General features: G+C 41.3%; 1 protein-coding gene across 1 annotated transcript; it reads left to right on the plus strand.

Moving 5' to 3' along the window:
- Window positions 1-292: 292 nt before the first annotated feature.
- Window positions 293-22161, plus strand: LOC311034188 (exportin-1-like). The gene is made up of 25 exons (XM_084041970.1): window positions 293-960; window positions 2256-2385; window positions 3103-3204; window positions 4535-4607; window positions 4890-4951; window positions 5042-5086; window positions 5761-5942; window positions 6892-6940; window positions 7077-7196; window positions 7472-7600; window positions 8236-8394; window positions 9590-9787; window positions 10671-10809; window positions 11470-11651; window positions 12454-12610; window positions 13086-13249; window positions 13480-13614; window positions 13768-13951; window positions 14063-14169; window positions 14585-14779; window positions 15194-15362; window positions 15973-16107; window positions 19912-20068; window positions 20366-20462; window positions 21567-22161. The coding sequence occupies exons 2-25, from the start codon at window positions 2260-2262 to the stop codon at window positions 21711-21713; spliced, it is 3213 nt and encodes a 1070-aa protein (XP_083898096.1). The 5' UTR covers window positions 293-960; window positions 2256-2259; the 3' UTR covers window positions 21714-22161.
- The last annotated feature ends 4733 nt before the right edge of the window (window positions 22162-26894 follow it).

Raw genomic sequence — 26894 nt, forward strand, 5'->3', positions numbered from 1 at the left:
GAGAGATGGGCAGTGACAGGCTGCAAAGGTCATTGGGATCGGGACTCGAACCCGCGACACTCCGGTCAGGCTGCATCAGCTGCATCAGGAGCAGCAGCATAGGTGCCGGGCCGCTACGCCAGCCGTCCGGGCCTCAGTGGAAGATTTTGAGGTCCTCCCTCTTTGATGACGCACCCCGCCACCCAGCCAATCGCACGGCTCGAAGGGCGTGCACACGGTCCAAAATTTTACGCGGCGCGCGCCACGGGCCCGACAGCAGCACTCAGACCGCTCGAGACGGAATATCCCGGTCTAGACCGGTTCCAACCGGTCCTCCTCTGGGTTGGAAAGCATGAGCGAAAGAGACTGGAGGAAGAAGCACTCTTAATAAACACTCCTGCTTTATCCAACATTATTTAAAACATCCGAGCAGAAGCAGAACAAGAAACAAAAAGAAAAATAAAACCCCGCAGAGTGTTTTATTTCGTCATATTACTATTATTATTATGACCCGGGATACGACTAATAAGTGACTCCGTAGAAATCTAAGGTGTATGTGTGCTAGCTTGGAAGCTAATGCGTTAGCCCGAAACCTCATTGACTTGTGTGCATTCTTGTATGCTAACTAGGCTAACTTAGCAACTTAGCACATCGACTTTCATCCTAGTTAAGAGAGAGACAGGCTTTAATATTATTATTATTTTTGGGACAGAAGGCGTTTGGTCTCTGTTGCTAATTTGTGGGAAAGGCTTCCTAGAACGTTACAAAATCGTTAAGTTTCCGACCGTTTTTTTTTTTTTTTTTTAACGATATATACTGTTAGCCACGGGAAGCTATTAAAGCTAGCTAAGTTGCTATCGCTGGGTCCACAGCCAGTGTGCCATGAGATAGTTTAGTCAGCTTTCCCATTCAGTCGAAGAGTTATAATAAACAGGGGGGGCACATTTCTTTTTCGCCCGAGAAAACCAAGAAAACGACCAGGTAAGTTTTGTTTTTTTCCAGCAAGACATCAACAATGTGTTGCCCTTTCGTTATTAGACAGCAGATTTCTGTGTGTCTAGCTTTTTAAAAAGTGCTGTAGTGTTATTATTGTAACACTGGATTAACTAACAGGGGGATTATTATGGTAGCTAGACGCATAGGCTTGGGGATTGTTCTGTCGACTCACGCGCACAGATTTCCCCCCCGTACTTCTTGGACTTTGTTTGATTTGTTTACATCATTCATCACAGAGTCAGAGACAGAACCATGGTGGCCGTTAATGCTTATTTGGGAGGGGTTGGCTTGGCTGCTGTAGAAAATACATGCTGCCACATAGGGGAGCTGTTTCTCACATTGGTTTAGGGTTGCCATGCCACTGGTGTCCGTGTGTCACCATCGCTGTTCACGTCTTTAGGTTTTCATTTGCAGTGAAATGCTTGCATTCAAGCACTTTACTGAATGCACTACTTATTTAGATTATTTTACATGATACAGATTAACATGCTGCTAGTTTCAGGCCTTTTTATGCTGCCTTCTTACTATATGTTTTTGCTCCTTGAACTGCAAACGTGAAAGCTTGCATGAATAAGAGTCCTCGCCTCACTTACCTGTAATTGTAGAGGCCTGGAATTTCGTCATTTTACGGACAAGGCCACTTGGCCTTTGGTGTTGTCCATTTTTTGAGGGCAAATAGGGCAGGAAGGCCATCAAATTAAAACGTGGTCTATTGAAAGAATTAATTGAGGGTTAAGGATTACATTTAATATGTAGACTATCTGCAGTGAAATAAATAATGGTACTTACAGTCTGATCCATGCTCAGCCCTGCACCATTCAAAGTTACTGGATTGGTTTTAAGATGGGGACTCAGGGGAGTTAAGAACTCAGAATCTCAACAAAAGACACTGGTGTCTACATATTGACAAGAAAGATAAAGAGACTAAGGATAAAGTGGTACTGTCAGCTGGGGCATTAAGGCCACTGTTGCCTCAGGGCATGCCATTTTGTAGAGGCACAAGGCCAAACTGAGGGGTAACGATGGCCATGGCCTTCGTGGCCTCCCTGAAATTCCTGCCCTGTTTATAACAATAAAGTGAATGGATTGATTATGTATATAATGTACAAATTAAGCTTATGCGGGCGTGTTGGGTCATTCGTTTGTATAATATTACCCTGAGAACTGTGTGTGCTGTCCTCATTGGAATATGCAACTACAAGTTAAACCTTTTTAGTTATTTGATATGGAAAGACGGGACAACTAACCACTACATTCATTATCCCCACCCCCCGCCACAGCTCTATGCCAGCAGAAATGACGATGTTGGCGGATCACACAGCCAGACAGCTGCTGGACTTCAGTCAGAAGCTGGACATCAATCTGCTGGACAATGTTGTCAATTCCATGTACTATGATATTGGATCCCAGGTGAGAGAACATTCCATCATTGGCAGAGTCTCGTGTCACCCTGATGCGTCTTGTGCAGTATGGTATACGATTTCACACATATTATACCATACGAACATATGTTAATTTGAATTCTTAATTCAAAAGGACATTTGGAGGAAAGTCATGGGGGGGAAATAACCGTGATCACTGCACAATGAGAGGGTGTAATCTTTTCACCAAGGGGAAATGTTAAGACACAAAACCAATACCTTAATCACTAAATCAAAGTATTGGTTTTGTGCAGAATTCCTTGCTGACTTACAAGTTGCATGTAACAGAAAATATGCAGAGTTGAGTATTAATTTCGCATTACAACCTTCGCTCTTTGCTCATTGTGTGTAAAATATGTTATTACATTTGAAACAAATTTGAATAAAATTTCAGTGTAATTCTTTTGGTACTGAATTAATTTTGCACAGCCCCAATAGAACATAATTATGGTCTGGGGAAATATTCAGTCAACCATGGACCTAACTATCCCCTAAAAGTACCATTATTTAATTCTGTGCGGTCATTTTATAGCATATTTTGTTTTCCTTTTCTCAAATGAAGGACAGGAAGCTACCTGCCAAAGTAGCAGGTTGGTTAGACAACTTGCCATGCATAGATTCAAAATTTGTATTGTACATATGAGTAAAATCCCTTTCTCAAGAAAATACAGATAATAACCCCAGTTGTGGTTGATCTCTCTCTTAGCAACGGATGGCCCAAGAGGTACTCACCAACCTGAAGGACCATCCAGATGCCTGGACCAGGGTAGACACCATCCTGGAGTTTTCCCAGAACATGAAAACGAAAGTAAGGACCACTAATGGCATGTTATCCCTGTGCAATTGAAAATGCTTTCAGACAGTTGGCCTTTTTTACCATTAACTGTAGATGGGGATGGGCCAGTTATTTCATAATCGTGTGATCGACTGTCATCGACACGCATGCAAAAAGTCTGTCATAATCGCTTTAAATGTATATATTTGACCTCTATTCATCCAGGGAAGATTGCTGAGCGCAAATGCTCTTTTTCAGCAACACCCTGCTTCACAATCACACACACACACACACACACACACACACACACACACACACACACACACACACACACACACACACACACACACACACACACACACACACACACACACACACACACACACACACACACACATTAAAACCTGGTAACTGCCCAGTACAACCACAGTCTTGTACTGTTGGCTGCTTGGGGCTTCCGTGCCTTGCTCAAGCAGTGTTGAGGGAGGGGTGAATGTTGGTCATTCACCCCCCCCAGCCAGATTTTTTACTGCCATCCCATGGAATTGAACTGGGAATCTGTCGGCCACAATACTACTACCTTTTAGGTCACCACTGCCCCAAATTAATGTTATTAATTTGTCAGTTCATGTAGCAGCATATTCTGGAGATAACAAGCTCACAGCGTGTCGTGTTGCGACACGTTGTGAGCTTGTAGATTGGCTATTGTCAGTGAAGATATTTAATGTAGAGTGAAAACACAAAAGTCACTTGCATAGAGCCTTGAGAGCCTCTGCTAATCCCCCCTGGATAGTAGGCATATGAGGTTCAGGATAAATAACCTGGAGTGGTTGGCAGAAGAGTTCAGATGTTGAACGACAAGGAGAATAATTGAACGAATATCATTAGCCGTCATTTAGTGTTGCTAAATAGTAAATCAGATGCAGTTGTGTCTACACAAAAACATTAATATGTGGCGATTAGTATTTTTTGTGGTGAATAAATCTCTCCATCGAATACACAGAGGCAGCCGACGTCTCTGTCCGCTTACAACAGCATGACCATCAAAGCAAGCTGCACATGGCACTGACAACACTCCTCCATGACACGATTATGCCCATTGATTTAATGACTTTGGTGACGATCAGTTACGATAAGTTTACATCCAAAAGTTTACATTTATTTATATAGATCTTTTAAACATTATTGCCTGTTTGAAAGGGATGATATGACATCATCAGCCATGCAGAAGCGATGACAGTCACATGTTGACTGTCTCAATAGCTTCCGCTTCTTTTGTCTTTAGTCCTTGATTTCCCTATTGCTCTTTATTTGCGTATTTCTGATCTGATATACCCCTAATATCCTCCTGTCCTCCTTCAAGTACTATGCACTGCAGATCCTGGAGACAGTCATCAAAACTCGGTGGAAGATTCTCCCAAGAAATCAGTGTGACGGTAGGTGTGACACCTTAAGATAGGCTGGATCTTCTTTCTCACACATAGAATTTAGAGATCACACATGAGATTAGCCTGGTTCCAGACGAATCTGCCATTGGAAAAAAAATGCCCTATTTTACTATTTTTAAAAACATTTTAAAATAGTACAACTAGCCGATCTATATCAAAATAGTGGAAAATGGCAAAAAAAGTTAAGATAGGGCCCTAAATGTGTTGTAGGTTAACATGAAAGTGTATCTGTAGCTGTAATATAATATAAACATTTCCATGTGTTTCCAGGAATCAAGAAGTATGTTGTCGGACTGATTATCAAAACGTCATCTGATCCTGCAAACGTAGAGGTTAGTAACATCACATGAAAAGCTGATGATCAACTGGGATGATCTTCATGTGACATGTGTTGCTATATTAAATCTGTTTCTGTGTTTCAGAAAGAGGGAGTGTACATAGCCAAACTCAACATGATCCTTGTCCAGGTAAAATATAAAATAACCATTAGAAAACCTATGCCCTCTGTCTGCAGTGCACAACACGAAATGTTGTGCTTGAATCATCACATGCAGTAACTGTCAAGGAAATTATTTTTTTATTTATTGGTGCTGAGACGTAGTGACAATTTGGTGTCACAATGCTGGTACACACATAGTTGAAGAACCATACAACCACACATAGACTGCATAGAGACGTTGCAAAACATGCTGCTGACAATGAATAGACATGACTAGGGCTGCAACTAACAATACTTTTCAGACTGGATTAATATATCAAATGTTGTATAAGGTCTTAGATTAATCTATTCAAATATATTTTACCCTAAAAGTACAATAACACAAGGTAATTTGATTGTAAATGCTGATAATGCTCATAACATACTATCTAAACCCAAGCGGACAATTTTACCTAGCAGGACTTTTCTTTTTTTTTTTTTACTTTCCTTTGTAGAATAAGGAACAAATACAAACAATTCACATTGGGTGTCGTTCTAAACGGAACATATTGTAAGCTATTACATGATACTGTACAGATTATTCAATTACTAAAAAAACGATTTAATGTTCTGTTGTTCAATTATTCACCCCTAGACTTGACATAACTTGTCATTCCGAATCCGAAGGATAATGTTCAACGTCTTCTCACGCTCTGTTTCTAGATCTTGAAGCAGGAGTGGCCTAAGCATTGGCCTACCTTCATCAGCGACATCGTAGGAGCCAGTCGCACCAGTGAGAGCCTCTGTCAGAACAACATGATCATTCTCAAACTGCTCAGTGAGGAGGTCTTTGACTTCTCCAGCGGCCAAATGACCCAGGTCAAGGCCAAGCATCTCAAAGACAGGTAACGGATTCCGGATAGTGTACTGCAGTACACAGTACTTTCTACCTGGTCTTTTACTTAACCACTTAAGCCAGGGGTCTTCAACAGGGGGTCCGGGACCCCTAGGGGTTCCTCAGAGTTACTACAGAGGGTCCGCCAAATCTTTGTGTGATATGATTTTTTTTTTACATTACCACTTGAACCCTAGCATCCCTTTTCTGAGGAGAACTTTAGCCAATAATAGCCGATCTACAAGCTCACAACGCTTCGCCCTGCGAGGCGTTGTGAGCTTGTAGATCGGAGCTTGTAGATCGGCTATTTTTGGCAAAGCGGTATAAGTGTAGAGGCGAAAAAAGAGCAGCCACACCATTTTATACAATATAGAGGGGGTCCCTGCTTCATCTCTCTCAGCTAGGGGTCCTTGGCCTGAAAAACGTTGAAGACCCCTGACTTAAGCCCTACTTTGTCATGAGTCTAATTGCTAAAATAGCAGATAGTCAAAATGTGATCCGCTGTGAGCTTGTAGATCTGCTATTTTCAACATTTCTGGTTCAGGGATGCCAGGCATAAGTGCTTAAATTGTTTATTACAGAGAACCTTTCTTTTTTCCTCAGCCCTTTTTTGTTTAGTTTTTTTCGTGGTCTTGGTGATCAGGCATTATGGATATTTCCTGCATGAATTAAATGTGATCAAAAAGATTTTGCACACCTGGCTGAGATTTGGTGACAGGTGTGTTGGTCATTTGCAAAGTCTCAGTACAAGATTTTCATGTATCAAAGAAGGTCTTGTACAGAAACGTTGCTGTTGAAATAAAAACGTTTCTTTATTGTGCCAAGTACTGTGGGTGGGTGTGTTTTTTTTGTTCACTGCATGAATTAAAGACGATGCTTCTGTTAGCCTGTTATAATGACAAGCTGAACTAAACCTACCAAAAGACTAAAACATTGCTCATCTCCTCAATCTTTTTCAGCATGTGCAATGAGTTTTCACAAATATTCCAGCTCTGCCAGTTTGTCATGGTAAGTCTGAGTCTGAAACAGCCCTCTGCATGGATAATGGGGCCATATATATAAATACATTGTATTATTATTATCTACCTGTAATACACCACTTACAAGATGCACTATGTTATCTCATGATTCTTTGCTCTGTTAGGAAAACTCACAGAATGCCCCTCTGGTCCAAGCCACTTTGGAAACGCTCCTTCGCTTTCTAAATTGGATTCCGCTGGGTTACATCTTTGAGACCAAACTAATCACCACGCTGGTCTACAAGGTATATCAGTATAGATGTTCAATGAGTTTTCTATTAGGATCTTCGTGTCTGAACTTCTAGGCTATTTATATACCACATATGTGGGTTATTTGTAGACCAATGCACAGCATTTGATTTGGATAGATGGCAGTTTACTGTGTGTATAGAAACATAGACTTTAAAAAATGGAAAACATGTACATATCCTGATGTGTAATGAAATTCAAGAATGCCAAAGTTGTTATCCAATACTGCTCCAACCTGTTTTTTAATGTATTGTGTTTGTGTGAATTTCAGTTCTTGAATGTGCCCATGTTTCGCAACGTGACGTTAAAGTGTCTGACAGAGATCGCTGGCGTGAGTGTCAATCAGTATGAAGAGCAGTTTGTCAACCTCTTCACCCTCACCATGTGTCAGCTCAAACAGGTACATGGCAAACATATACGCATATTTTATTGGCAGCACATATGCATAACCATATACATTGTCTTATTATAGACCCACCCTGTACGCCTAATATCTTATGTAAGAAGTGCACAGTCCTGTTATTGTGCTTACCTTAAACTATTTATCCATTGGGTATCCAGACTGTGCTCTGCTGGTATATCTGTACCATTGTTAACCATCTGGGTAGAAGTTTAAGAGTGTATGGGTCCTTGACATAGCAGACATAAGCAGAACATACTGCTAAGATGTTAGAAGTTTCACAGTTGAGAACAACTGGCTAAAATGGCCCCAACACCTTTGCCAGTTTACTCAGTAAAAACGAACCACGTGCAACGTCTTTTTGTCGCTCCAAACCACTGACTACCAGGCAGCGCTACAGTAGCTCCCAGGAACAATCGGCAAAGCTGCAATACTAGTGGTGGCGGCACGCTATTGTTAAAACATTATGAAATTGTAAGGAATTAATCACTCGGTGTCTCTTTAAATCATGTGTGAAATGGCATTTTACGGACTATTAAACCAAGTAAATGAACTGTGTGAAGTGTGAACCTTTTTTCTTTTATGAATAATCCACTGAAATGGCTTGTTACTTTTCTGTCCCTTGCACCGGCCAGATGCTACCTTTGAACACTAACATTCGGCTGGCCTACGCCAATGGAAAGGACGACGAGCAGAACTTCATCCAGAACCTCAGTCTGTTCCTCTGCACCTTCCTCAAGGAACACGGTCAGCTCATCGAGAGGAGACCCAACCTCAGAGAGACACTTATGGAGGTAAGATGGAGACGATAAATAAGGTCTGTGGTCAATTAGTGGTGTGCAGGATTACAAAGTTGATCCTCCACTTCATCCATTTTCCCAGATTGAGTTTTAGATGTAAAAATAAATGTCTGGTCTGTCTACGATCCCAGGGAGTAACTCGACTCCAGTTGATTTCTATAGTCACAGTTAATCACAGTCTCAAATGGCTTAACAGACTGACATTTAATAGAAGAAACAAACCACGGCCCGTGCTCACAGACCCAAGAACAAATCCCACATTCTGAGGGAGTACAATGCTAGTCCTGAGATGATCAATTAAATATTTACTTAAGTGCCAATACTTAGACATCAGGAACTTAAACAGAGTGAAATGTCTGAACTGTGTTGTTACCTGACAGTTTGATTGCTTGAGAAATCTAAAAGCTGACTGTAATCTAAAAGCCAAGTATTTATCTTACAGAACAGGTTCTAGTGTCTTTTTTTCCTGTTTTTCCACACCGTCCTAATTTAGTCATTGCCAATTCCCCAGGTGTATTGCAGTACCTGTTGTTGCTATTATTTACCCACCAGTAGTTTATTTGGAGCTGCCCAGCTGTTCTGTTCAGTCATGCAACACACATCAATGAGTCAACAAAATGTTGTGAGTGCAGCGCAGTGGTTCATATGTGTAATTATTTATGGATTATATGAATGGCCTGGTGGAACCAGCTGTCCTTGTTCACGTGACTGTCAATGAGTGCACTTGTTTAAGGGGTTCCTTATATGCCTTGACATATATGGGCTGGGCGAAGATTGCCCTATATTTAAAACGGACCTTCCCAGTGGCACAGGTTCTGAATCAGCACTGGGAAGCGGCCATCTCAGTCAAAACAAGCTGGCAGAGGATGAATCAAGCAGCTAAACAGAGGTGTGGTTGTTCTGACTGTTTCTATATATAGTCTATTATCATTGTAACACACTTAAATGTAACTTTCCTCTTCAACCCTGGATTTGAACCTGTTTTCCTGTGCAAGTGCTGACATTTTTTTTGTTGTTGACACTTTTAAGCTGTCGTAATTTGGAGGGTACCTGGTACTCCTTAAATGAGCGAGTTCACCCAATGTGGGTGGAAGTGTCTTTGGGTGACTTCACCTGGAATGCATTTTTTTTTAAATATATTTATATTTCCCATTGAAACCTGACAATGTAAGTGTCTTTGCTTCTGCAGGCCCTTCATTACATGCTGCTGGTGTCCGAAGTGGAGGAGACGGAGATCTTTAAGATCTGTCTGGAGTACTGGAACCACCTGGCAGCAGAGCTCTACAGAGAGAGTCCCTTCTCCACCTCGACGTCACCCCTGCTGTCTGGCAACCAGCACTTTGATGTACCGCCTCGCAGACACCTCTACCTACCTGTGCTTTCCAAGGTATGGGAGCTCTGTGTGTGTGTGTGTGTGTGTGCGTGCATACGGTCAATTCGTAACTATGCAATTTACCTTTTTTAAAGGTACTGTCCAAATCTGGGCTGCAACTGATTATTTTAACCCATTCAATCCGGGAACGCATCTGTCATTTTAGATTTCTTTGGCTATTCAAAAATAGCAGATATACCAGCTCATAGTGCGGCACTATGAGCTTGTAGATCTGCTATTTTTGAAAAATCGTGAACATTGGTGAAAATCTTTAAATGTATGTATATTTTTAAAATATTTTGTTCCAGGGAGCCCCAGAAGCAAAGATTTTAGTTACAAATGCTCGCTTTAAAAATATATATATTCAAAGATTTGCAGATTATTTTTTAACTAGACCATACCCGTAGGGGGATATGAGCACCCAAGCCCCGGTGAAGGGCGCAGGCGAAAGTACAGACCTTGCTGCTTGTTTCTTGCGCGAAACCTGGCAACGTTATCTCCCATTGTTTGACACATAATGGCTAATAAAAAGCTGAGATTTTATGAAATTGAGAAACGGGCTTCGCAGTTAAGTTCAGATGGTAATGGGCAATGGCTGTGTGCAAAATCAGATCAAGTGCTCCAGCCAGTGAGGAGAAACGGGCACACACCCATGGCCACAGAGGTTAGTCAAATTATAGTTAGATTGCCAAATAAATCTAAAATTACAGATGTGTCCCCAGATCGAAAGGGTTAAATGATTGAAAGGTTAATTTACAAATCAACAGCTTTTACTATATAACGTTTCAGCATTTATTGACACATTTGAGACTTAATGGGGAATTAGTCCTGTCTAAATTACATTTCGTCGGTTGTATAATATACATGATAAACTCCATGCATGTCTGCTCCCCTGCAGGTGCGTTTGCTGATGGTGAGCCGTATGGCCAAGCCAGAGGAGGTTCTGGTGGTGGAGAACGACCAGGGGGAGGTGGTCCGAGAGTTCATGAAGGACACAGACTCCATCAACCTCTACAAGAACATGAGAGAAACTCTCGGTAAGTGTTGGTCCTACATACTCTTCTAAAGCTGTGTCATGCTGATGCCTTACTTCAGGGGTCTTCAATGTTTTTCAGGCCAAAAACCCCCTAGCTGAGAGAGAGATGAAGCAGGGACCCCCACTACATATTGTATAAAATTGTGTTGCAGATTAAACTTTTTCATAGATTTCATAGCTTCATTGACTATCATCAGTGTTTTGTAAATTGATGTTTTTTGTTCATTTCAGACATTTAACCACTTAAATCTTCAATAGGCTACTTAGTACTTGATTTGCTCCTTTTTCCCCCTACACCAAACCTCTTTGCGGAAAATAGTTGAGTTTATAGATCTGCTATTTTTTTGTTCCCCTCAGAATATGGATGCTAGGGTTCAAGTAGTTAATGTAACAAAGATTTGGCGGACCCCCTATAGTACCTCTGAGGACCCCCAAGGGGTCCCGGACCCCCTGTTGAAGACCCCTGCTTTACTGCATTCATTGACTCCGTAGGATTGAGAATTTTCTCAATCCCATCATCTCCCACACCACTTCAGCTATACTGTGTCTGTGTATAGTGTTAGTATGTTTATGAATCGTTCCTTACATCAGTACAAATTATAAAGCAAGCAACCACATGTTTTCCATAATAAAGAATGTATCTCTCTCTCTCTGGCTGTAGTGTACCTCACCCACTTGGACTATGCGGATACAGAGCGCATCATGACAGAGAAGCTCCACAACCAGGTGAACGGTACCGAGTGGTCGTGGAGGAACCTCAACACGCTCTGCTGGGCCATCGGCTCCATCAGCGGGGCCATGCACGAGGAGGACGAGAAGCGCTTCCTGGTCACTGTCATCAAGGTGAGCGGCACCGGCACACATTCACTTCCTACAGAAACTGTAAGAGATTTCAAGATATGTCCCTGGGCAAGACACTTAACTGAAAATGCGGAACATGCATTTATTATTATGGAAATGTACAGATAAACTGATATTTTTGCATAAAAGGCTTACCGGTTAACCATTGACAAATCTACCAGGTCTCACACACTTGTATTCTCTCTCATTTTCCATTCATCTTTTTTTGTCATTGGTGACATAGGTGTTAACTCATTCAGTGCCAGAAAAAAACATTGTCTATAGCCACCAGTGCCAACGATTTTTGAGTTTTTTCACTCACCTTTGACAAATCATAGAAATATTATTCTTCACAACGATCGACCCGCCGATCGCTGTAAAAGACGCAGGGAGTTCTCGTACACGAGATGGTCCATTCCATAGATATGGGCAGTTGAATGACGGGCGGTTTTCCCCCACAACAACAGAAAGCAGAGAAAAGGGTGTTTCTTTTCTTTTTTTTTGTCACGGAAGTGTATGTGCTGTTTTTTTTTTGTGATCACGTGGTTTTGCTGCTTCTGTGCCTCTGAAGGACTCAGATGGTGATCGCGGGTTTGCGAACAGCGCCATCTGGTGGAAAAACACCAAAACACGTCAAACGTGTTTGGCACTCTGAGCCTTTGGGTAAAAACACGTAAAACATGTCAATGGCACTGAATAAGTTAAAATGGGATGAAAAGTCTTACATTTAACTTGCTGAAACATCCAGTCAGACTGTACTAATTGACTCTTTGTCCCCCTTGCCTTCCTGTCCTGCCCAATGAAGGACCTACTAGGGCTATGTGAGCAAAAGAGAGGCAAAGACAACAAGGCCATCATAGCATCCAACATCATGTACATCGTGGGCCAATACCCCCGTTTCCTGCGTGCCCACTGGAAGTTCCTCAAGACTGTCGTCAACAAGCTGTTTGAGTTCATGCACGGTAAGAAACTGGAGATGAAGATTTTCATATATAATATGTTAATCTTAAATAGCATGTCCACCTCAAAGTGTCAATGTGAGTAGACTGGCTCTTACATTTTTGTGTTAAGAGTGGGGGGGAAAACATGCATGTGTATTGTAAGGTTAGACTGGGTCATGTACTCATTTGGTAATTGAGGGCCATTGTTTTTGGATAAAAACTGTATGGCCCCACTGAGCAGTTTTGCCATAAGTGCTGGAGAAACACTGGGGCAGAATGCTAAAGGTTCTGTTCAACATTTACTGGGTATCAATTGAGGTAGAGTACGATACATGGCACTGTGGTACGATTGGCTAAGAGAAAGAAAATAAGAGTATAGACGTTACCAGTGCAATTCCGATTTAATGACCTGTAGATTGCTAGGATTTAAGTATAAAAACAACACTTTATAAAGGTTCTCAGTAGTAAAGTGCTGTCTCTCTTGTGCTGATTTCAGAGACCCATGATGGCGTGCAGGACATGGCATGTGACACCTTCATCAAGATCGCCCAGAAGTGTCGTCGTCACTTTGTCCAAGTTCAGGTGGGAGAGGTGATGCCCTTCATCGACGAGATCCTCAATAACATCAACACCATCATCTGTGACCTTCAGCCGCAGCAGGTACGTCCTCCTAATTACACCAACGCGCTAATTTAGTCACCTCTAGCTTGTTGGAAAAATATGCATTGTCATTATAGTTGCTGTATATAAGTATGCACATTGAGTACAACAAAGCAGGATTAGTTAAAAAGAATTAAGAATAGATTGCGAAAATTCCCCTTCAGGCATTCATAAAAACAAATGGCATCTGTTCCTCAGTTCTAATCCTTGTTTGTCCTCTCTGACTTCAGGTCCATACGTTCTACGAGGCAGTGGGCTACATGATCGGCGCTCAAACAGACCAGGCAGTCCAGGAGCACTTAATAGAGAAGTACATGCTGCTGCCCAACCAGGTGTGGGACAGTATCATCCAACAGGCCACCAAGGTAAGGACAAGCTCCCATGACCCATGCTAAAAAATCTTGCACATCAATAGATCCACCCGCCAATCACTTTAAAAGACGCGGCCGAGTCTCGTAGAATCTAAGATTTTCTTTTTTTGCTGGTTTAACCACTCTCATGTGGACCCCTTTTTGCAGAATGTGGACATCCTGAAGGATGCGGAAACGGTTCGTCAGCTGGGCAGCATTCTGAAGACCAACGTCAGGGCCTGCAAGGCCGTGGGACACCCGTTTGTTGTGCAGCTGGGACGTATCTACCTGGACATGCTGAACGTCTATAAGTGTCTGAGTGAAAACATATCCTCAGCCATTCAAACCAACGGTAAGCTACAACCCTGTGTGTGTGTGTGTGTGTGTGTGTGTGTGTGTGTGTGTGTGTTACAGTTACATGCCTCTGCTTTCTGAAGCTAACTTCACTCTGGTATCTCAATAGGTGAGATGGTGACCAAGCAGCCTTTGATCAGGAGTATGAGGACGGTTAAGAGAGAAACATTAAAGTTGATCTCGGGTTGGGTCAGTCGCTCCAATGATCCCCAGATGGTGAGCCTAACCCTTTTTTCATCACTAATATGTCCACTAAATGCTATGTTGTCTTATGTTCCATGGGAAGTGAATTCTTACTTTTATTTGGTATTGTTTCAAAAAATTAAAGGGCAGCTTGACCGATCTTTAACCCCTATCGATCTATCGTGAGTGAGTGAGGAACTGAAAGTGTGACCTAACACTTCCCAATGCATTGTAGAGAGCTCGCTATCTAGGGGCACTGAAAGATAACCGCCAGCCTACATAAAGCTAGTGTTTAATCTGATATAGTGGAGAGAGACAGGGCATCGGAAACGGGGAGGAATATTTGTGTCAGAGTTTATGGGCTGGGTTCCAGTAATGTGCCTGAGCAAACTTGGCTAACAAAAATGTATGTTGTGTTTGTCACACCACTTTCTGTGTGGTTGCATAGGTGGGTGAGAACTTTGTGCCCCCACTCCTGGAGGCGGTGCTCATCGACTACCAGAGGAATGTCCCCGCTGCCAGGGAACCTGAGGTTCTCAGCACTATAGCGACCATCGTCAACAAGCTGGGGGCTCACATCACTGGTGAAATCCCCAAGATCTTTGACGCCATCTTCGAATGCACGTTGAATATGATCAACAAGGTAGCGTACCTTTTTAAATGTATATGAATAACTCAAGATTTGAAGTCAAAGCCGATGATTTTTTTCGTACTAAAAATGACAATCTATCAGTATAGAATGTTTTGTATCATACATTTTTTTTAAGACGAAGAAGATGCCTTAATTATTAAGGATTTGAATATACTGAAACACATTTTAATTCAAAGATTTAATGGTATAAAAAATGTAGGATACATAGCCCTTTTAATCTTGACGTCCTTTCTATCCCTGTCTATTGGATGTGTTTAATTGGATGGCTACATGTCTGCACAAATATCAACATGACAGATTCCCGTGCCTTTTGTGGCGGTTAAAACAATTCTGATGCATAAATGTGTCTGTTAACCTGGAGACCCTATCGCTCTAACCTCTGACTCATTTCTCTGACCCCATTAGGACTTTGAGGAATACCCGGAGCACAGGACACACTTCTTCTACCTCCTTCAGGCGGTCAACTCGCAGTGTTTCCCAGCCTTCCTCTCGATTCCTCCAGCCCAGTTCAAATTGGTGTTGGACTCCATTATTTGGGCCTTCAAACACACCATGAGGAACGTGGCCGACACAGGTGTGAAATGAACACCGTTCTCTGCTGTTCTCAGTGTTCATTTTGTTGACTAAGACTAAAAGACTAAGATTTCGATGTTTAGTCGACTAAGACTAGACTAAGACTAAATCATTTCAGATGACTAAAATAGGACTAAAACTAAATGGTGTGTTATTCAAAAGACTAAGACGAAATCAGAATTTGCTGTCAAAATTAACACTGGCTGTTCTTCCACCTGGAAAATGCAGTGTATAGTCAGATTGTGATACGGTCTGGTCTTTTTCATATCTAATAATAACGGGAAATTGCACTCAGGGATGCTACACCCAGGAGGCTTCTACTGTACATGCATTCTATGTATAAACATAGGGGGACACTTTGACCTTGTGGTGCAACCTTGACCTTTTGCAGATTTTGAAAACAAAATAATTATAATTGCTTAGATCCTGAGTGCACCACTCCCCCATCCCCCAACTCTGCTGCCAAATTAATAAACGAGTCCTAGTCATAACCATAGATGATTAATAAAGAATAATGGCTGCAGTAGAAAGAATTGTCAATTAAAAAAGGGGTTAATTAAAAACGAGGGTCAACAACCCACTAATGATGTGATGTTTTTGATGTAATGTAGGTCTGCAGATCCTGTACACCCTCCTGCAGAGTGTGGCTCAGGAAGAGGCGGCTGCACAGAGCTTCTACCAGACGTACTTCTGTGACATCCTGCAACACATCTTCTCAGTGGTCACTGACACCTCACACACAGCAGGTATGCTTCTGACTATTTGAATCCAATATGAAAACGGGGTGAGTAGTTCAGTTCACCCGCGAGAGACTCCAGCTTAGGCGGTTCGGGGCATCTTCTACGGATGCTTCCCGAGCGTCTTCCTACTAGGGAGGTCCTCGCTGCAAGTCCCACTGGAGGAGAACCCTGTGGCAGACCAAGGACCAGATCATGGGAGGGGGTGGGGATTCCCCTGGAGGAAGTGGCTAATGTTGCTCAGGAAAGGGAAGTCTGGAGCTCTCTGCTGAATATAATGTAATATATATATATATATATATATAGGCCAAGGAACTCAGTCCCCAAATGTTTTGTTTTAAAAAAACATGTTTGGGGGGAGGTTTAGCCTTTAGTGACAGTGGAGAAAGAGTAGGGGAATAACATTCAGTTATAAGAGCTGATAAGAGCATTGCACCCATTAGGGTAGGGGGGTGCAATGCTCTGATCAGTGGGTTGAATCTGCTATCAGTTGTTTTGTTTTAAGCTATATATCTATACAACCTGAAGCTTATCTTCAAGCTGTGCTGCTGATGGAGTTGGACATCATCTTTAAGGAAGAATATATATATTTAAAACGTTGAGGCAAATGTAAGGAAGCCTGGATTGTCCGGATATAATAAAAGGTGTTTTATTCAAAACAACCCACAAATGGAAACATGCTACACATGAATTAAAACTAAAACGTTAACCAACGCAGGGTAATATCCTGCACACAGCTAGTGAAATAAATTCTGTTCCTAATAACAGTGTGCACGCAACTACACACCGACTTAACCTCCACTTCAAAATAACATCAATCTGCAAACAGCTACGCAAGGCTTGTCAAATAAATACTAGAACCTTGAGTAACCGTCGACTTTGGGGGGAAATGTGCAATAAATTGTAATTTATGTAAATTCAACCGAAGCAGTGCATGCTGACGGTCTTTGATGTACACCACTGTATAGCCAATGTTCAATGTGTGTCACTGCAAGGTTCGGCACACTCAACTGTGTGTGTGTGAGAACATGTCAGTCAGTCTCACAAACCAAAACAAATTTCACGTTTGTAATTAGGGCTGTCACGAATATGACATTTTGCTCGACGATTAATTGTCACTCAAATAATTGCGATTAACGATTTGTGTGGCTTTTAGGCCTTATAAACAGAAAGTTTCACGGGGAAGATATGACAAAAAATTAAATGCACAAAGACATTACTGACAATGACAAAGAAAGAGATAATGCCTCGTATATTATGGCCAAAATACGCCATATTTAATATTTCATACTAAAGATCTGTAAAAATGTGTGGAAATAACCATCTACAAGCTCAAAACGCGTCAGGATTGCGACGCGTTGTGAGCTTGTAGATCTGCTATTTCCAAAATGTATAGTATGAATGTTTTTTCAACACGATTATGACGATTATAGAAAAGTAATTGCGGTTATCTAAAATAATTGTGATTAGGCGATTATTATGTAATAATTATGACAGGCCTATTTGTAATGTGAACAAAAATGGGATGTGTTCCCTTAGAGTCAAACCGCCCTTGAGCCAAAAAGCAACGGCTTAAGTGGACCCATCCATCAGCAGGAGCCTTATCTTCTTCAGCTGCTTCTCTATACTCACACTCTCTCTCGATCTATAAGCGGTGCCGGGACTTTGCCGACAACTCGATTGACCATGTGCTTTCTGCTGGGGTGGATTCTTGGGTGTTCTCTTCCATGGCTTCCATGGAATCGGGTTGTAGAAGCTTGGCGATGTTGGGTAGCCGTTATAATAAAGACTAGCTCTCCTTTTCTCATTGGCCTTTTCTAGCCACACCTTATACTTGTCCTCTGCCTTCTGCCGTCGTTCGTGTTCCTGATCCTCTTTCCTGGCAGCTTCCTCCTCTTCCTTCTCTTCTCTCTCATTCTTTTCCTGGTTCTTCATGCAGAGCCATTCTTTGTATTGTAAATTACGGCGTTCCGTTTGCCTCTGATTCACTTGCTTCCGCTGCATCTCCTCTGCCTCTTTGTTCTGCTTTAGTTTTTTCACTTTCCTCTCTTGCTTCGCCTTCATCTTAAGCCATGCTTGGAAGCCCTCTTCCACTACTGTCTTCTTTTGCTCCTGCTCTTTCTCCTCTTTCTCTTTCTTCTCCTTCAGCAGGCGCTTCTCCTTTACTTTCTTTTTCACTTTCAAGCCACCAACTTCGTTTTTCTTCACTAGCCACGTCTTCCACGCACTAAGCGTCGGCGAGGCCGCAGGTTCCTCTGCTCTCTCCTGCATCGCCTTCATCTTAAGCCACGCTTGGAACCTCAATTCCACTCTCTTCTGCCCCTGCTCTCTCTCCTCCTGCTCTTTTTTCTCCTTCAGCAGGCGCTCCTCCTCTACTTTCATTTTCAAGCCATCAACTTCGTCTTTCTTCACTAGCCACATCTTCCACGCACTAAGCGTCGGCGAGGCTGCAGGTTCCTCAGCTGCAGTAACAGTAACTGCCTCATCGGGATCTGGTTTTGGAAGTTCACGCCTGACTGGGGAGATGGCAGGTCTTGGGGCTTCAATCTGTTTTCTAAGTGGGGTGTCTGGTCTATGCTGAACAGTATAATAATCTACGTCTTCATTACTATGAACCCTATCATGGTAGATGGGAGGGAGTATGAGGAATATACTGTCATCAGTTTCTGGTTGATGATGCGCTGCGTAATCAAGTCCCTCGTCACTGTCAATGCTGTCATGGTAGGTGGCAGAGAGTAGAGTGAATGTCTTGACAGTGTCAGGTAGATAATGAGCTGCATAATCCAGGTTTTTGTCGCTATCAGAGGTGTCATGGTAGAATGTCTTGTGTAGATGCTGAGCTGCATAATCCAGGTTTTTGTCACGATCAAAGGTGTCATGGTAGAATGTCTTGTGGTCAGTGTCAAGTTGATGCTGAGCTGTATAATCCAGGCTTTTGTCGCTATCAGAGGTGTCATGGGAGATTGAAGAGAGTAGGGAGACTGTCTTGTCGTCAGTGTCAGGTTGATGCTCGGCTGCATAATCCGGGTCTTGGTCGCTATCAGAGGTGTCTTGGTAGACGGTAGAGAGCTGGTAGAGGGAGTCGGCGGATGACAGATAGTCGTACATGATGCTGTATCTGTTCGCCCCGCTGTACATAGGGGGTGTCGGGCTGAAACCCTTGGAATAGGGACCAGGGGAAGGTAGCATCCTACATTGAAATACTGACATTGTTGCTCAAAGGGAGCTCTGTTGGAAACAGATCATTCTCTCTTATATTTACTTGGTCTAACCTGGTGACATCACTGATGATGCCACCTAGTGCATAAATACAGGAGGTGGTTGGCTAATAACAGATTGGTCTGTTTTACTTTCTTTTATGAGAGCTGGAATTATCATAATGAGAAACGATTTGTTGGAATCATCTATTTTAAAAGAAACAAGACCGGTCATAATAGCCTGGCTTCCCTGTGCCACCTGTAGCTATGCATTAACCATGGACACACAACCGTGCCATACGAATTACCATCAACATAGACATTAACAAATACTAGTGCAGAACCCCCCAAAAGACCCCTGGGGGTCCCCAGACCCCACTTTGAGAACCAATGATCTATGACACTAACTTGGGAGAGTTCTCTGTGTAGAACAAGTGTTTCAAACCAATCCTCAAACCTGTTTGAAAAACAAATACAGATTCCTGGATTTTATTTATACAAAGTAAATAACTGAAAATGTTTTTTTATGATCAAATCTAGACATTTAGTCTGTAAAATGTTTAGGAACCCAGTCTTGCCGATGAGCTAAACTCCTTTCCTTGCTTTGTGTTGACAGGTCTGACCATGCATGCTTCCATCCTGGCCTACATGTTCAACCTGGTAGAGGAGGGCAAGATCAATACGTCCCTTAATCCCACCAGCGTCAACAACCAGGTTTATGTGCAAGAATACGTGGCTAACCTTCTCAAGACGGCCTTCCCACATCTACAAGAGTAAGTGTTCTTGCCTGTTTTTTTTGTCATCAATGCCCTGTATGTGATTTGGGACAGAGATCCATAATGACTTAAAGATGACTACCTGTTTGGTTAAATCATTATACAGTATTTAGTGAATATTCCTAGCTTGTTCTCATATGTCCTTGCAAAAGGATGGTACATCTGTGTAAGGACGCTAGGTGCTCAAAAGAAGCTTGAGGTGTATAGGGGAACTGGAAATTAAAATGTTGAACCAGTATTTCCAATCTGAACTCTCACCAACTACCATTCTGCTGTTTTTTCCCCCACCTCTAGTGCCCAGGTGAAGGTGTTTGTAACGGGCCTGTTTAGTTTGAACCAAGACATCCCTGCCTTCAAGGAACACCTGAGGGACTTCCTGGTGCAGATCAAGGTCAGATAAGCCACATAACGGTCAAATGATTTGTGCTTTAGAAAAGATATACTGAATAGAATGTATATTAGTTTCTGAAAAAAACATATATTCACTATAGTGTGTAGTGCATGCTCGTATACTTACACATTCCTTTGGATCAGTCTGACTAAATCCCTAAAACACATAACCACAATCCAAGGGAATTATGTACGCTCATTCACTCAATAGGGCTGTCACTATTACAAGTTGACGATTGATTGTCACTCAAATAATTAATTGTGTGTTTGGCATTGAACATTGGAACATATGAAGCCTTTTAGGCTTTGTAATCAAAATTTTCACAGGACAGATTTGACAAATATACAAAGAAATTATTGACATATTTGATCATTTACATTTAAATGTAAAACAAAGCAAACATGGCTAATCTACAAGCTTGTAGATCTGCTATTTCAACTTTTTTTATATTTGAAAATGTGTGAAACGTGGAAACGATTAAACGATGCAAAAATAATTGCGACAATCAAATAATTGCAATTTGATGATTATCAGGGTCCCCACGGTCATGAAATTCCTGGAAATATTTTGAAATAAAATTTAAAAAAATCCAGTACTGGAAAAGGTTTGAAATTGATCAAACATCATCAAAGGTCCTGGAATTTATCAAGGGTCCTGGAAAAATATTTGGCTATGCATTGTTTTTGGCTATTGATTTTGTTAAAACAAAACATTTTCATAAACATGAATAATATTACACGAAATATGTAACATAAGTAGTTTTTCGCCGAACGGGCTGTGTGACGGCAGCCTAATGTATGTCTCAAACTTTATTTTTGCTACACTGCCTATCTTTGGGCATTCTACATAGGAGTAAGAGACACATTATTGCGCCGAATGATTGTTATATAGGCCTGGAAATTGGGCTAAATATTCTGGAAAAGTTTTGGAAAAGTTTTGGAAATTCATTGCTAAAAATGTGTGGGGACCCTGGATTATGTAATAATTGTGACAGGCCTAACTCTCAATGCACAAAACAGAGTGTCGGGGGTGGTTGACCCCTGCTGTTCTCTGTGGATGAACTGTCCCTTTACCTTTTTTTCCCCCTTGTGTGCGGTCCTGCAGGAGTTTGCTGGCGAGGACACCACGGACCTGTTCCTGGAGGAGAGAGAGGCGTCTCTACGCCAAGCCCAGGAAGAGAAACACAAGATCCAGATGTCTGTTCCTGGCATTCTCAACCCTCACGAGATCCCGGAGGAAATGTGTGATTAAACAAAAAACAACAACAACAACCACATGTACAATCCTGAAGGAAAAAAAAAGTCAAGTTTGAAGCTGGAAGCTCTTCTTTGGCTATAGTGTTTTTCAAGCGTGTGTGTGTGCGTGTGAAAAATGCGTGCGTTTGATTGAGAGGAGAGGGTGGAAGGATCCTCAGCACTCGGTTGTATGTCGACCAAATCAATGCCAATATGTAAATGAGAATTGTGACACCCCCCCCCCCCCCCCTCCCCCCATACCCCCATACCCCAACGCGGATCCCTTTTTTGCATACAGAAGCATTTTATACAGATGTTTGAGTAATACTTTATTGTTTTGTTTTGTTTTGTTTTCTTGGTAATTTGAGCTTTATGTTTGGTCACACTTTTCTTTGTTTAGACATGCATGAAGTTTAACAAATTAAAGATTGGTTATTTTAATTCCCTTAATTTCCTTGTATCAACCCCCCCCCCCTCCCCCCATCCATTACCTCTTCTTTTTGTTTATATGTAATATAACATGTTCAAAGCTCATGAGGTTACTTTAACAAAAATACTCTAGTTTCAGGAAAACAGGGAGCTGTGTGGCCTATGTACACTGCAAGATGAATGTGATGGTCAAGGGTAGAGAGATAATGCTGCTTCCTTTGCTGTCCATAGTTTGGTTTGCTTTTTTTTTTTTTTTTTCTTACTCCCGAGGAAAGGTGGAGCTTCGGTTTGCATCCAAATCTGACCGTTCTGAATTTGGATAAGAATCTTTGAACAAAGGAAGTCTATGTGCATATCATCCTGTTTGTAAAGCTGTCTTAGTACTATGGGAACATAAAATTGGTTATTTTTACAAAAAACTTCAGTGTGATTGTGTGCTACTTCTAACAACTTCTTGGAAAGGGGTCATTGGAATGTATATACACATAGTAATGTTGAGGGAAAACATTTAAGAAATATGGCTGAAATGCATTCTATGACTATGTTCCAGCCATGAACAGAAATACCATTCCCAGATACATTTGCACTTACTCTGAATTTGGTGAGGCTGACAAATGTTTTTTTTGTGGGGTTCTCCAGATTGGATACAATTGGTATCCCGACCTGAAGAAATAATTTGTTTACTAAAGAGCTGGAGAGACGGGAGACCCTTGTTACTGAACAAAGCACTGTATAGCAGTCATTACTTTAAAAATATAGAGCTTTAACCATTTAACATAAAACGCATCACACCACCTTTTGATGTACAGTAAGTTCTGCCAGATGCCCTGAAATGGGCAAAGAGGTTATAACTTGTATATGATGAGCAAACAGTTTATTGCATTTGCTCTGGCTGTTTTTACATCATGTCCCGTTTCAGCCCTCAAAGTTAACTCAGACCGCTTAGGGAGACTTTTTTTTGCACATAATGTGAACACTCCAAAAGGATTTTGACCCCTTTCCCTAGTACGGTTCACTTTAACATGCAGTGTTAACATCTACATGAGCTAAATGACAGCTAAGTATATTACATAAAGGTTTTGTAAATGGTTTCTTTTATCCAATATTTTAGTAAACAAAACACTGAAGTGCATAGCCTGAGCTAATTATGTACATTAGGGAGTACAGCTAAGTACAGCAACCAACCGCCGTCTTCTTGTTTCAGGTAAGAGATTTACCCATAAATCAAGGCAGGTACAGGTCTGTGCTCCACAGGAATTACAATAGTGTGAAGACTGTGAACAGTGAGGCCCCATCAGAGCACAAGTGGACCACAGAGAGAACAGTGTCCTCTTTCAGGTGAACTGACAACAGTGTGAACAAAAAGAACTGGAGTCCCTTTTCTTTTGTCCTCACTTCTTGGTCTACTTGGAAGAGGACTCAGTTTGGTTCATTTATAACGGTCCATGTGTGAAATAAAGGGCCCTCAAACTTACACTTAAATTTGTGTCAGGATTTCGCTCATGGTCTACAGTCGCTTTGTGAGTCCTTTGCAAGAGGAAAGTGTAGGCCTATAAGTTGTACTGAACAGTAATGGCATGTAGGATGAAATAAATGGCTAAATCTAAAAGGTGGCTGACCATGTCAGCATAGTCTCAGGAAAGACTCCTAACCTCAGACGTGTGTGCCTGTGAGTGACGATCTGCATGAGATGGGGAGGGATAGAAAAGAGACAAATTGGTCTCTCACCCGTACACAGACAACATTTTTTCACTCGATACATAAACATTTAATTTTAATAATGGAGACTAACAGAGTGTTCATCTTCTTCAGATTCTCCCGTGAGTAATGTAATATACTCATTAACAGAGAAGTATAATAAGGGTTTACATTTCTGAGGTAGCATGAAAATTAATCAAAGAGTTACTGCCACACAAGGTTATTAGAGTTAACTAAAATTGAAGTAAAAACTAAAAAATGTGGAAATGTTAGAATAGAAACATTAGAATATAAATAAAACTAACTTAAAGGGTATTGTGTACTGCTAAAAATAACAGAGATATACTATACTATACTATAAATTATAATAATACGTATTATTATTATAGTAATACTGCACTGCCACCAAAGTGTGGAATGCCCTGACACCATCCCTTAAAAGATTTGGATCACTGGCTTCCTTCAAAACGGGCCTAAAAATCCATCTTTCATGAGGCCACAAGGAGAGGTAAACTAACCTCTCCCATAGAAAGGTGATGGTATTCACTGCCTACACCCGTCCCCCCCTTTTCTACTCTGTACATATAGTGTTTTGTATTTGTTGATGATATTGTATTTTGGTGTTATTTTGTATGCTATGTATGTTGATGAATTGAATACATAGGACCACAATGGGAACAAGTCCCCAGGACTTTTTTGTGTTCTGTCCTTTTAGCCCATATGTATGACTGTACCCCATGCTGTTTGCATGTCTGTCTAATAAAGTATTCAATCAATCAATCAAAATACTTTTCACATTATTATTTGTTTATTCTTATTTATTTTACCCTTGAATCTTAGCTGTATCTCTCTACTCTAACTATCTCTGCTGTATTTTTCCTGTTTCATGGCAACTGCTGTGCTGCTGTTTGTTATGACACCAAAATTTCCCTTGTGGGATCAGTCAGTCTTTCTGTCTGTCTGTCCATGTTGTTTTGAAGTGTGTCTTTGTGTGTCATATATGTAGGCCTATTGTAAATATAATACGATTTTGTCTTAATAAAGTGTAAACATTTTTTTTCAAAAAATGCTAAAATATAAAATTATATATATATATATATATATATATATATATATATATATATATATATATATATATATATATATATATATATATATATATATATATATATATATATTTATATATTTATATATATATAAAATATATATATGTATATATGTATATATATATGTGTGTGTGTGTGTGTGTGTGTGTGTGTGTGTGTGTGTGTGTGTGTGTGTGTGTGTGTGTGTGTGTGTGTGTGTGTGTGTGTGTATGTGTGTGTGTGCGTGCGTGTGCGTGCGTGCACGCGTAAATGACCGGATCCAGTAGGCGGGCTCTGGTGACGTCCTCAGCTCTCTTCTCATTGGCTGTGCTCGCTGTTGATGCTGTTGCTTGCTGACGGAGGTCTGGCTACCAGTGTTGCCATGTCTGCTTATTATAAGTGACTTTGGGCTTGTTTTTCCTGTAAAGTCGCTTGTAAATATTGGAAGTAGTGTGGGTTGAAAATAGCAAATCTATTGTGGCACGTTGGGAGCTTGTAGATCTGCTATTTTCAAAAAATCCTGAAAATATCTGGAATACGGTATTTTAAAAAAAGATTTCAATAACACAAATGTTGCATGGGGGTCCCCCTCCCTGGCACAAAATATTTTCAAATGGGGGTCCGCGGCCAAATACATATTCATTTAGGGGTCTTTGAAAGAAAACGTTTGAGAACCACAGGTCTAAAACAACATTAGACAATAAAGTTTGACTGACGCCCGTTTTCATCAATTTATTTATCTTCCTAGGGCCTAGTAGTCACCCATGTATGTACCTGTCAAACTACTTCAAAAACGTCAAAGGCGTTCACAATCACAACACCAGAGGGAGCTCCACTAACCATGTTCAACCCAGATTTGGCTCAAACAAGGGGTTAAATACGTTCTGCTGTTATGCCACCAAAATGTGGAATGCCCTGCCAACCAACAGTCATGAAAAAGTGTGAATCCTTCACTCTCCTTCAAAAGCGCTCTAAAAGAGCACTTCAGACCTGGCTGCAATTCGGAACTGGCCCCTGTAAAGAATTCAAGCCTATCACCAGAATTGTGTATATGCCCCCCCCCCCCCTCTGTTTACTGTACATATATATATATTTTTTATTTCTACTCGTGTAGGCTATATGATGTTCTTGCATAGTGTTGTATATTTGTCTGTCATTAAATAGATGTACACAGGACCCCCATGGAAACAAGTCATAGTGCTTTCTTGGGTGTAATCCTTTTAGCATCCCTTTGTATAGAACTGTACTTTCTGTGCTTTTTTTGCAAACTGTTAATTCAATCAAGCAATCAATAGTTGCTTCTTTTGGGCTAATTTTCATAGACCTGGTGTCCTAGTTGCTTGTTTCTCTCGTGAAATCTGGCAACACGATCGCTGGGCTTCGCGAGACTATCCAGAGCGTGACCGACCGCGAGACTGGCGGCAGCGTTGCCATGTCGGCTTATTATAAGCAATATTGGGCTTCTTTTTCTGTAAAGTTCCTTGTAAATATTGGTTAGTTGCGGGTTGCAGTTTTTTCGGGCTTGTTTCTAGAGTAAGTGTACTTGCTTATTTAGGCATGCTTCCATTTTTTAAATCATTGTTATATAAAAGAGTGTTTCTCAAATATTTTTCATAAATGTTTTGTGTCACCAGGGGAGCATTTGTGTTGTTAGAATGTTTATTTTTTCCCCCCAAAATGTTCCACATTTTATTTCAAGATTTGTTTTAAAAACAGCAGATCTACAAGCGATCTACAACACTATTTTCAAATAGCCGATGCATAAATGTTTAAAAGTGCTCATGTCATGTGGCCTAAAAAATGCTTCTTCTTGGGCTTGTTTTCCTAGACCTAGTTGCTTATTTCCGTCACACACACAATCTGGCAACACCGACTCAGCCGGAGAAAGACGAACCAGACGAAGGAGACAGGGACGAAAACTCCCGAACCATCAACATGCTATGCCCTGCCCCCCCCACCCCCCCTACACCCCTCCCCTCCCCACT

This window comes from Gymnoscopelus microlampas (genome assembly GCF_963454915.1).
Source record: "Gymnoscopelus microlampas genome assembly, chromosome: 2".
NCBI classification, from domain to species: domain Eukaryota; kingdom Metazoa; phylum Chordata; class Actinopteri; order Myctophiformes; family Myctophidae; genus Gymnoscopelus; species Gymnoscopelus microlampas.